Here is a 12,910-nt window from a genome sequence, read left to right on the forward strand (position 1 = left end):
CTTAACTAAATAATGTAAAGAAACAAAACATTTAGGTTCTCCAGAGAACTTGAGCCTCTTCCGCAGTGCAGCGAGGAAGGATAAATATTTCAGTGAGGTACTTTTGGTACGAGTGAGAAGGAGGGAGGGAGGAGGAGGGGGTGAGGAGAAATGGAACAGAGAAGAGAAGACAAATTAATATGAGAAGTTTAAGGAATAGAACGTGGAGGAGGAGGAAACAGGTAGACACGTTGTGGAAGGATGTAATGGAATATAACTACATTTATTGTTATGCACTGTAGAAGGAAATAATATGGAGGAAGCCGAGGGATATTGGTGAAGTTGATTGGTAATGGAACAATTACCCCACCCAACACCCACTGCAACAATGGGAGCAACATAGAGAGAGGGAGAGTAGTATACATCTTCCTCTGCTGCCAAAAGGAGTTCGACACTGGAGACTATTACGCGATATTTTTTTACACTCCTCCGTACAGACGCTCATCTCACCCGCACACACACACCCTTCTCACTCACACTCCTTCATACTGATACCCCTCACTCTCACACCCCTCCATACAAATGCCTCTCTCACCCACACAAGCACACTCCTCCATACAGACGCCCATCTTCCCCTCACCCACACTCCATACCGTGCTGGTATTCCTGCTACACACACACTGTTGCCACACAACACTATACGCTACGAAGTGTTCAATCAACATGTTTTATCATTTTTCTTACAATCCATCTTATACTTTTGTCCAGTAATATATCCATGAACCTCTCTCTTCACGTGCTGTTATTCTTATTTATTAAAAAAGGTTGTATTTACCCTTCAACTTTCTAATTATATTATAGCATAAAAAAATTTAAACGTAGCACATTTAAGTGGCTTAAGATCAGCGAACTCTCGCACCTCCGAATAAGTAGGATATGTCGCTTATCGCTACATACTGAAACGCTTACTTTATTAGGAATTTAAAGATAAAAATTCCTGAACGCACGAGTGAAATTCATTGTGGAACATTTTATGGTTTCGAGGCTATCAGCTGAGTAAACATTACTTCATAGAAAATGCGTTCAGATTTTTTTATGGAAAGCTATTGCAATTTCAGGGTAAGAGAATTTGGTTTGCTCAGTTCTGCATTTATCAAGATATGCTCGTTCCAGTATATATATATTTTTCATATTTTTTAATGAGTATTAACACTTTGATGTGGTATTATATTAAATATAAATAATATTAGACTGAAAAAGCGCATAATATATGAGTCGTCTCATAATCATTAATCGTTAAATATTTACTTTCCTTGTTTATGGGTTCCTCCTTTTTAGATGGTGTGGGAAGCTAATATAAATGATCTGTTGTAAGTGCAGCCGGCCGTTAACATGACTTAAGTTACGAATGAAGTGAATGGTTAAAATGGTCGATCAAATAAAATTGATGAATGGAATAGTCGATCAACGTTGTTCAAGCAGCAGATATAACATGCAGTAAAGAGTTAAAATATCTAACCTAATGGCAATGTAGGGAAAGAAGGAGAGGAATATATACATTTGCTGGTTCTGCTCTGCATACAATGAGAACGGAACAACATTTACAATTATATGGTTTTCATGTAAGAGTTGCCATTGATAAGAACAAAATTAGGAATAATTTTAGCCATTATGGATTAATGAATGATGATACCTGCTATGACACTCCCATACATCGGATGTGTTGTGCGGTGCCCATATAGCAGTGGGTGTACATGTCTACCGTGTGCTTGCAGGCCGGGGTTCTGGTGCGGAGACGGCGTCGGCCTGGAGATGTACTATTCAGAAACACCCTCTGTTTCCGTCATCATCACGCGGCTACCCATAGACAATGACCTCACTGCTCTTGACGCCTTCTCCAGCATCTACGTGAAGATGTCCTACAAGTTTCTTCGACGGGAGTCGGCTGTAGTGAGGTACGGGAAGCCGACGGAGCCCAAGTACCTGGGTCTGCGAGACAAGACGACAGTGTGCGACGCTCTCTTTACCGACTGTGCCCAGCGGCCGTGCTTCGTGCAGTCTCCAAACTTCCCCGGGATGTATCCGAGAAACACCACCTGTTACTACCGTCTCAGCCAGACGAGGTCGCCACCGGGCAAGAGGGCAGTCATCGCTCTCAGTCAGGCGGACGGCCATTTGGTACATGTAAAGAGCCTGGTGCAGCCGCATGACACCACTGAGCGACATCTCAAGCTCTATGGAGACTGCTACTACGTCGGAGACTATGTGCGGGTATACGATGGCGACGCAACGACCTCACCCGTGTTGGTCACCTTCTGCCGCGGAGACGTCGTGCCCGAGATCGTGTCCTCGGGTCCAAATATGCTTATAGAGTTCACCACCTCTCCTTACGATTATCCTCATCACGAAGCGCCTTGGACACATGTGGCAGGGTTCGAACTGCGAGCCGAGGCGCGTTTCATACCCGCGGCAGCTATTGGTGAAGACTGTCGCGTGGAAATCCGCAGCAGCGACAACAGCACTGGGTGGGTGGAGGGCGCTACACACAGTGTGCCTCCCAACACGACCTGCGTGTGGCAGTTTCTGGGCACGCACGGCCAGGTTGTGTGGATCACCTTCGTGCACTATTTAAGGCAGACGCAACTCGCCAAACTCCAAGCCAAGTTGTGTTCGACGCAGCTGACAATCAGTGACGGAGACTGGCCAGGAGGGAAGGCCATTGCTAGACATTGTCACGACACAGAGCCGCGCACCTGCGACCGTGCCAGACGACTCCTCGACGACGCCAACGTTCGCCCCTGCGACTGGAATGAATCTTATGTCTCCACTGGCAGGAACCTGAGCATGTCTCAGTATTTCGGAGATGGAAGCATTGTTACTAAAGTTTCATTTATGCTCAGGTAAGAGTCTTGTGTAACTTTGTGCTTATATCTTCAATACAAAGCTTAGCCAGAAATGAAACAAGTAAGAGAATACTGCATTGTAACCTTAACTCTTATATCAAGTTTACTCAGTTTAATGAATAGTTTTACTCCTATTAAGTACCACATGCTATCCGGTTGGTATGTGGCTAAAAGGTTAGGTATATAATGGTTGTGCTGAGCCCAAGTGATCTTTAAGCTAAGTATTTTACATGTATAGTTAACAAGTAATATATTTCTTATTTGTCCATCATGTACCCAAGACCCTGGGCGGCAGTGGATAAGTTTTCGCAATGTCTACAGTGACTAAGCTTGGGATATTTGGCAACTGTTTTGGTAGTATATATAACTTTGAATTAAATAATTTTACATTTCTTGAGCATTTCTTATAAAATTCTTTAAATATAAATATTTATTCCATCACGGTGATCATGGGTGCGCAAATGGTTTTGCTGAAACAATTTACATTTGTTCCGAACTAATTCGACAGATGGCACAGTTACTTGAAGCCGAGCGGTAGTACTCAGTTCATTAGAATATCTGCATAGTAATTAATTTTAAATGATTGTATGTATCGTGCTAAAAACTATCATGTGACGTGTGTTAATATGAATTATGGATGCAGGGAACGGAACTCTCGGCCACATATCTTCCAGAGCGAATTGCTACCGTCATTATATTGAGATATAACTAGATCAACCAGTTATACCGGCAACGTGTTGGGTAGAGCCAGCTTCAGTCTGAGCTCGGTTCCCCGCATTACCAAAAGTATGTGAATGTGTTTAATTGTATGATCTCCTGGGCAGGTACGAGTTCGTAGACCGTCGTCAGACAGGAGAGTGGGCGGGCGATCCCTGCACGCGTGTCGTCATGAGTGACGGCACCTCGCGCGGGAACATCACCTTCACCGCCCCGCGGGATGTGTTCCTGTATGGTCGTGGGGGGCGGCCCTCCGTGTCCTGCTCGTGGCGCCTGCTGGGTGCTGCGGACCAGGTGGTGCGGCTCACCATTAACAGCATCCTCACTGGCTCGTCTACCTGCCGGACACAAGTGAACCGGCAGACGAAGGCACTGCGCTGTATACCTGGTGGGGCCTCACACATGTCTCTGTCTATATCTGAGTGGCCCTGGGCTGACGTGGAGCTGCCACTCGCCTGTGTCTGCTCCCACGACTCCATACCCATTACTCAGGTGTCTCATGGGCCAGACCTCACCCTCAACCTCACCATCAAGGGCATGCTGCCCCACGAAGACTACAGACATTACTCCTTCAATGCCACATACGAGTTCCTGAAAGCGCCCGGGTGTCTTGGGGCTACGCGGGTGCTCTCAGGGGCTGCCGGCGAGATTGTGGCAGATTCTTCTCCTTCTAACTCCAAAGGAAGCTGTGAAGGGTTTCCCTGGTTGCTGAAGACTCCGCCAAAACATTCACTCTTCCTGACCTTGCCGCGCGCTAGCCTCGACAACGGCACCTGCGCCTCCGATACTCGCTTGTTCTTCCATGTTCCAGGAAGTGCTGAACCCGTGCTCGGGGTGTGCCCCGCTGCTGACCAAGCTGCGGCCATTACCTTCTTCTGGCCACCTCCGGAGCCTCGAGTGATGAGCCCACACACCCCTGAGGAACAGTCCAATACCAGCGGTGCTTCCGACGTAAACGATGCCGAAGACAAACCCACGAGCCGCGAATTGGACTTTCGAGAGTCTGACGGTCGTGAGTCTTCGCTGGTAGTGGTGTGGGAGCCCCGGAGCGCCTCGAGTCTTCGGCTACGCTGGCTAACCACCTGGAAACCGGCTGATGCTGAGAGGACGGATGACGGAATAGGGACGCCCCTCACGGGTGGCTTGGGAGGGTGGCGGGACGAGCCCCCAGACCCACCCTGCAAGGAGCTGTGCCCGGAGCTGAGCGCATGCATCCCCCCGGAACTCTGGTGTGACGGGCGCAAACACTGTCCGGAAGGTCAGTTCCTGCAGTCTGTCTGTCACCACCTACCCCATATAACCTCCCTTCCTTTATTCTATCATTATTCGCGGTTTTCCTTATAACTTATTTCAGGTATCATCATAAAATGTACTAATTGAAAGTTTGTTAAGTGCATTTGTTGTTTTCGTGCTCAACTCATTAATGTTACCTGAGGTAAAGTATGTCTTCGTTTGAATATGATAAGAATATGATGCATGTAAGAATAAGGTAAGAATAGGATGAATGTAAGAAAAAATGTAAGTGGAAAGTAAGAATAAGAAAAGGGGGTAGGAAGAAGCAATAGGGACAAACCTTAAGTAGATCACGCTTGTTAAGAAGGTTGGAACATTTAAGTATATCCTGTGAAACGGAAGAGTCAACAGTCTTGGTTTTTCCGTTCAGTATAATCAATATATATTTGTCCCATGATAGGTGTGCCACAATTACATCGTTCAATCAATTCGCGGTCAAACATTTTTTGTTCTCTGATAATTAATATTAACTGTACTCAAAAGGATTAATATCGACAGCGTTACCGTTTATGTAACTGCTATTTTGGACATCCTCGCTTGCATATATATTAAATGAAGATAAAAATGCTATATACACTGATTTATATTTCCGGTCAAACAATATTTCATATTTTTAGCACCCTTGCCACTACTCACCAATTTGCCGCGTGTTTTCTGTGAGTAAAAATTAAAGATTCTTTATTAATATGAACTTTGAATTATTAAGCTGTTAGGCTGACATGACAAGACGACAGGTCAGAGAGAGAAATTGGCGAAAAGTAGCGGATGGAGAAAGGGGAGAGAAGTGAGGTCCTGAGCACTCCACATGTCACTCCCGACCTACATTCTTGTGGTACATAAGATCATATTATATATTACCTGAGAGGGTACCCGGCGTTGCTTGCGTGAAGGAGGCCACGTCTTTACTACACACTATCTTCATCACTATAGCTGTTTCATCACACATTATCATCACTATAACTTTCTTTACAACACAACCATTATCAATTATTACAGTGAAGACTGATACATCTTAAATACACACTCAACCCTTAACACTTTATCTAACACCGTCTACATTATATATGTCCATCTTCATTATGTACCGTCCTCATTATTATAATTATCTTCACTACTCTGGCACTACCGGGTATCCCATCTACAAACTTCAATATCACTATCTTCCCTCTCCATTAGCACCTTCCCTCTCCATCACCACCTTCCCTCTCCTCCAAAGTTAATCTCTGGACTTAGAAACCTTTCATATGGAGAGAGATTCAAAAGAAGATTAATTTATATTCTCTTGAAAAGGCGAAGAGTTAGGGTTGATATGACTGACGTGTACAAGTGGATGAAAGGGCATAACAAGAGGGGGATATTAATTATATCAACATAGAATACAAAAAATGGATATAAATTGGATAAGTATATATTTAGAAAAGACCTGGGTAAACACTGGTTTGGAAACAGGAAAGTTACTTTTTTGGAACAGATGGCCGGGTAACAGAGTATGCGTGGCATCACTTGATTGTTTCAAGCGAAGTTAAACCATGTTTAAATGAGGATATAAATAGTAACTTCCTCATGTATGCCAATAGGCCTTCCGGGGAGTGTGAGAGACACAGAAGAGCATAAAACAGCGTATCCGGGGCGTGTTTTGGCACAGGAGAGCATAACACAGCATCTCTGGGGAGTGTGTGAGGAACAGTGGAGCATTACAGCGTCTCCGATGAGTGTGAGAGACACGATGGAGCATAACAACGTCTCTGGAGAGCGTGTAGGCCAGTGGAGCAGCGGTCGACAGGAAAGGCAGGGAGGGGCGTGCATCAACGTTTACTGCCCCATCTCGGTAACATAGTGGAACTATTGGCTAAAGCTAGTGTGAATTTGCAGGTATAAATAGAGAGGGGTGAGAGGGAAAACAGAGAAAGAGAGAGAGAGAGAGAAAGAGAGTATACGTGTTTGTTTTGTGGGGTTGTATGTGCATTGATGTGAGACTTGAGCCTTAACTCTTGAGTACAATCTTTCAACCTAATTTTTGACTAGTGTTTAGGGTTCCCGAATTCTTGGAACTTCTCCATGACTGTACATGGAACAGCGTATGGAGTCTTCCTCCGCCACTCCAAAACCTTTATATTTGGTCTGCCGTCGCCGCTAAATCATTCCCTAGGTTTACTCAATGTTTTACAACTTTGTCAGTAAAGTAGTTCTTTCTAATATCTCTTGAGCCGCACTGGCGCGTGTACTTTCTACCTATGTGTGTGTGTGCGTGTGTGTATGTGTCTGGGGGGTAACGATACCAGCCTGATGACTTGCTAGGTGTGAATTAATCTTGCCCCAGCGGTCCCTCAGGCACTAGGGGGATCATTAAGTTCCTGCCAGGCTTTGCCCATGACAACTCCTGCTGATTTCCCTGAGGTTTTGACTGTGTCCTAACTGGTCCTCGTCCCGCTCCGGCAGGCGTTCTTCAATACTTCGCTCACACATAAAAGTTTTGTGCTCAGTCACAGGACAGACTACAATCTGATCTCTTTCATTTCGTTGTTATCGAGGATTTCAACTCAAGAGAAACAAAACAAAAAGTTTCACAATGTTCAGATTAGATTGAAGGTATTCAATTGTAAGTAAAAGATTACTATGTTTTTATATATTATCGGGAAAACAGATCACTATAGGTTAGTGAAAATCTGCTGAATATATACATATCTGATATATATAGCTATATCTAAAATATATATTTTGTTTTATATATATTATATATACACACTCACGTGGGCCCCAAGGAGTATATATATATATATATATATATATATATATATATATATATATATATATATATATATATATATATATATATATATATATATATACATGCCTAATGTTTCAAATTATCTTAATAGAAATTCGGGCTTTTATTAGTATAAAATTTAGTAAAATTATTAAATGCTAGAAAATAAAAACTATTAAGTAGTATATATATCAAGAAAAATAAACATTAAAATATAAAGTATTTGATCTTATCATTAAAAAATTATGGAATCAGGTTCAGGATCAAGAAAAATAGGATCACGAATCTCTTTAGTGCTGAGAAGCTCGCCAATCAGTATTAAATACTGAGAGACTCGTCAGTGTTAAATCAAGATGGCCTCTTGACGGATGACTCGCGCGTTCCAATGAATACAATTATGTAATATTATTGCGGATTAAAAGATTATTACTCCAATGGTCATTCGCGTCATGAAGAGTCGAACAATTGATCAAGGAAATGGTGAAAAGCTACTGAATGATTTATCAAAGCGTTTACACGAAATTATATTATATGATTATCTGAATTTACAATTTTCATATTAAATGAAGCTGCTTTGTTTTGAATCATTGTTGCTGCCACATCACGGAAATTAAATTCATATAATATTCATATCCAGCCATTAGAAGTTGACAAGCTAATCAATAACCCAGTACAAATTGAACAATATAGTGTCAGCTCATTAAATGTATGAAAGTTTGTTACAAAACTATCAAAAGAGGAATCATGAATTGACAGCAGTTCAGTAACATCCAATTTGTACTTATTATCAATACATAAAATTGTTGAGAGTCAGGCAGCTATATGTATAAAAGGTTTGGATTGTTGGCCTTAGACTCAACGCCGAACCCGGAAGTTATTTTGTGCTAAACTTCGGGCATATAAAAAAACTAACTTGCCAATTTCGAAATATATAAATATATATGTCATATATAGTAAATAAAAGTGACCGATGTATTTTACAGAGCTAAATTTTCTCGTCTTATTTTGTCTTGCCGTTGAAAAGTTTGTTATCCTATGAAGGTAACAGACGAACAAGTATACCCATATGAAGAATACTCCAGTAAGCTCCACTAAGACTTGGAGTAATTCAGCCTTGAGAGCCACATGCATTGTCAAGTGTGGAAGACCATCGCAATCTTGAGCAAGTATCACTTTATGACTATCAAGGGAATGATAATGGGAACGTTGTTTGGAGCAATCTTGTGAATGCTTTGAGGCGTCCCCTTATTGTACCAGTGAATTGGTGACATTTTCAGACATATGTTTGTACTGTACATCTAATGCTTCGGCTTCATAAAGGTAAGTGTTTTGAACCAGTTTACATTTTGGAGTGGGCGTGTACAAGAGGTGTCCCGCAGGCGGTCGACTTCAAGTGAAGATTGTATCTCTCAGTAAACTTCAGTAAACTCAGAGTTCAGAAGACTTTCTTCCTCTGGTGGTTTGGAATTATGCATTTGCATTATGCCATTATGACATGGCCCGAGGACCATAATACTGACATTTAGCCTCGAGGAGCGTATTTTGCTCCTCAAATAGTTCTAGTATTGGCTTATGTCACGAGGTGATTGCATTTATATAAAGTCAACAGGTATTTCATGGTAACACCTGCCATCAGCACCACTACAAGTGTCACCGAATTTATTACCCATGTTATTAACTTGCATGTCATCACACTTGCTTTGTTTTGCAAAGAAAGTGTCAACACCTGTCACCACCTTCATGACACTTGTCTGTGCCCGCAGGTAGCGACGAGATGGTGGCCAACTGCTTGCTAGAGCGAGTGCCGTGGCTCTATCTTACCATTGCGGTGCTGACACTCTTGACGCTGTTCTTCATTACGGTGTCAGCCGTGCGGCGTCACCGCAACCAGAAGGCCAAGAAACGTCAGCAAGACGCTCGGAGGGTGTCGACCCAGGAGTCTATCCTCCCCCCTAAGGAGAAAAGCTTAAGTGCCTATGCTCTCGACTACACCGACATGGACTTTGAAACTACCGTGTAAAGTGCTTACGTTAGGAGTTCAGTCTGGTAAACTGGCTAGCGTTATTATTTCTATTTTGTTATTCTTTCGCTAAGAATTCATAGTTTACTGTTGCACGCAGTAAACCGTTCCACTCTCGCTGTGACAAACGAATAATGTGTTCGCTCGTTCATACTGAAGTCTTGGCCAAGCGCCATTTATTCTCTGGCTGATAGCTGGACACAAAAGATCTGAGATTTTTTCCATTCTCCTGGATTTAAAGATTTATTCTTGTTATATATCTCTTAGCCTTAATTTTGCTGTTAAGTGTGAAATTTCTTAGATCTGTTTTGTTAACGTCCTGATATGTCCACATGAAGTATTTAATCGTTCTTGGTTCTGTTGATGAACTAACGCACCAACACTAACACTCCTTATGATATTCCTGGGCAGCTTCTGATACTTGGTGGTCAGGGTGTAGGGCGAGTCTCGTGCAGCTCTCTTACACATATACAGTCTACTGCTTTTTGTTACTTGTCACTAGGTGGAAAGGGAATTAAGTGCACACACACCCCTCTGTTGCTGGTTGCCTTGTTAGTGCTACAGTTCAGAACTCTTCCCAGGCGACGGGAAGAGCACTTGGGATCACAGTCTCCGTCGTACCTCTGGCAGGGATTCATTGAGACAAGAGGCTAAGGAGTCAGAATCTTAAGGAATTCCCAAATCCCGTTTAGGAGGACGAGTGTATCCGTTATTTATCAAGTAAATATCTATCTCTCTTGTTCAGTGATTTACTGTGTTACCTTTTACTGTTTGTTATGTCGAGTTTCTTGGGATTCTTGTGATAAAAAATAATGATTGAGAAAGCATAGGCCATTGGTCGTACACTTGGAGAACGATCATCAGTAATGAGGGAAGCTTTACCAACACTTGAAATATTACAAACTCATATTCGCCGCATATGATTGAATTAATTTAGTCATATGCAGGTGCTAGACCCGTAAGGATTGCCAAGATATAATAAGGTTATATTTCGTTACTGCACCACGACTGTTCACTCGCGTGGTGGGTGCTTGTTATCGTTTGTCGACGTCAGTTGCGGCGTTGAAGCTTCATGATGTGGTAATGAGCGACGTAACACCGGGTCAAGGCGGCATGCCACCATAACATGCACAGTGTGTCAGTATGAGCAGCTCCCTAGGACACCTACACGGTCAGCGCGTTATGAGGTAACTGGCTGAGCTTCAAAATCAGTAAAGCTTGACACTACACGTACGAAAGTCTTGCATGCTAGTCACGCACGAGAGGCTCGAATGCTAGCCACGCACCAGAGGCTGGTATGGTAGCCACGGACGAGAGGCTGGCACGCTAGCCACGCACCAGAGGCTGGCACGCTAGCCACGCACAAGAGGCTGGCATGCTAGCCACGGACGAGAGGCTGGCATGCAGGCCACGCACGAGAGGATGGCATGCTAGCCGCGCACAAGAGGCTGGCATCAAGGCACTAGTGTCATGCACTCCATCCACCGTGGATGACGTCGTTTGTCTCGACCATTAGCAGTGACAGCAGGAGCGCCATTTGAAGTGTTGGATGACCCTTAAACTGCGCTTCTCTTGCAACGTAAGTCGCTGTAATTTGACGTCAGTAAATAATTCTTTCACTCCATAGGTATCCAAAAATGAATATCAAAGTTATTATTTTCCGCCATTGAAATATTTGACGTAATCATTTTATTCGAATTGACAGTTGCTGTAATATTTTATTTTCCTACCTTTGGATAGAAACCCACCAGATAGGTTCTTATCGTTACTAGTGAGAAGTCGTTGGTCTCCTGCCAGGATCTTCCAGCTCATTACGGTCTTAATAAGCAATGAGAGCTTTTTATGGATTAAAATAATTTCCTAAAGTTTTGTCATAATTCAGGGTGACGTATGCCAGAGTTAATTAATTAGGCCCTCACAAGACCTCGATATTATTCTTCGGTCTAATGAGATGTTTATAATTAAAGATAAAATTAGGAATATTTGGAAAAGATTTTTTTTCTAATATAAGTGCGCAGAATATATCAAAGATTTTGTCTTCACTGAATTCATCCACTGATACAATGGGATGTATATACACACACACTAATATATATATATATATATATATATATATATATATATATATATATATATATACATTGGCATCTGTATATACGAGGAGTGTATTGTGAGAGGAATCGTAGCACGGCAAAGTGATGAATACACGTGGCAACCACACCTGTCACCAGCAGCCTCTGGGCCTTTACTAACCCCCTCCCCCCTTCTATCTCACAAATGGGAGTATCCTTCACCTGTTTTCATGTCTGCAACAGTTACGTCTCGATCCACAAACTCTTCGTACTGCAGCGGCTATTTGCCTTGATTGCCCAATTTACAATAAGGACAAGTGCACTTGCCACAAGGTTGAAGTAGACAGATATGGTTTGCACCATCTGAAATGCAGGAGCACCAATGGTTGGAATGTGAGACAAAGTGACATCAAGAGGAACATTATCTCAGCTCAGTATCAAGCCTAGAACTCAGCCCGATACCTAGCCCGATACCCAGCCCAGAACTCAGCTAAGGAAAACAACGATTTTGTTTAAGACTCGCAATCCTGACAGCCATGCTTGTTCCTCATGTAAGATCACAATACACTTCTGGGCCAAGATTCATCACACATTTACGAAACCTGTACATCTTTCCTCAGTCATGGCGTGTTTATTTACATTTATTAAACAGTTTGCGAGCTCTGAAGCATTAGGATTTGTTTTTATTATAATGATAACCTTCAGCTGTGAAATATCGAAGATTGTAAACCGTCTAATAAAAGTAAACAAAACTGCCATGATTGAGGAGAGATGTGCAGGTTTCGTAAGTGTTTTGCGTAAATGCTTTACGACAATTCGAGAAGAAAAGAAGTTGGTGTGGGACTTTCTTTATATGTATCCAGTCTGCCTGTTAACTATATCTTCCTCCAGTGTTTGTAAATCAGGCGGCATCACCAAATAAATACAACAAGCTTAGGTAATTGAACCATCAATGAACCTGTTCCAATAGGATCGGAGAGTCTTGACCGCTGGGAAAGAAGGCTAAGGCCTTTCTCGAAGGCTCTCAGAGCTACAAAGGCTGCCAGTTTTCCTTTTAGAGCTTCTGTGTGGCGATCCAGAGGTGGAACCTCAGATGTAACCACGATGCTGGCCCAACATCTGATGCACTCCAGGAAAAGGACAACCTCTAACCATCCAT

General features: G+C 42.7%; 1 protein-coding gene across 2 annotated transcripts in view; it reads left to right on the forward strand.

The window, feature by feature from the left end:
• Positions 1–11,752, forward strand: part of LOC123760673 (uncharacterized) — a 231,305-nt gene extending 219,553 nt beyond the window's left edge. For both annotated transcript variants that reach the window (XM_069328223.1, XM_069328222.1), the window contains exons 4-6: positions 1,755–2,879; positions 3,707–4,857; positions 9,423–11,752. In XM_069328223.1, the coding sequence (XP_069184324.1) occupies positions 1,755–2,879; positions 3,707–4,857; positions 9,423–9,679 (2,533 nt within the window). In that variant the 3' untranslated portion in view covers positions 9,680–11,752. The remainder of the gene's footprint in view (positions 1–1,754; positions 2,880–3,706; positions 4,858–9,422) is intronic.
• Positions 11,753–12,910: the final 1,158 nt, after the last annotated feature.

This window comes from Procambarus clarkii, chromosome 21 (assembly GCF_040958095.1).
Source record: "Procambarus clarkii isolate CNS0578487 chromosome 21, FALCON_Pclarkii_2.0, whole genome shotgun sequence".
Lineage (NCBI taxonomy): Eukaryota > Metazoa > Arthropoda > Malacostraca > Decapoda > Cambaridae > Procambarus > Procambarus clarkii.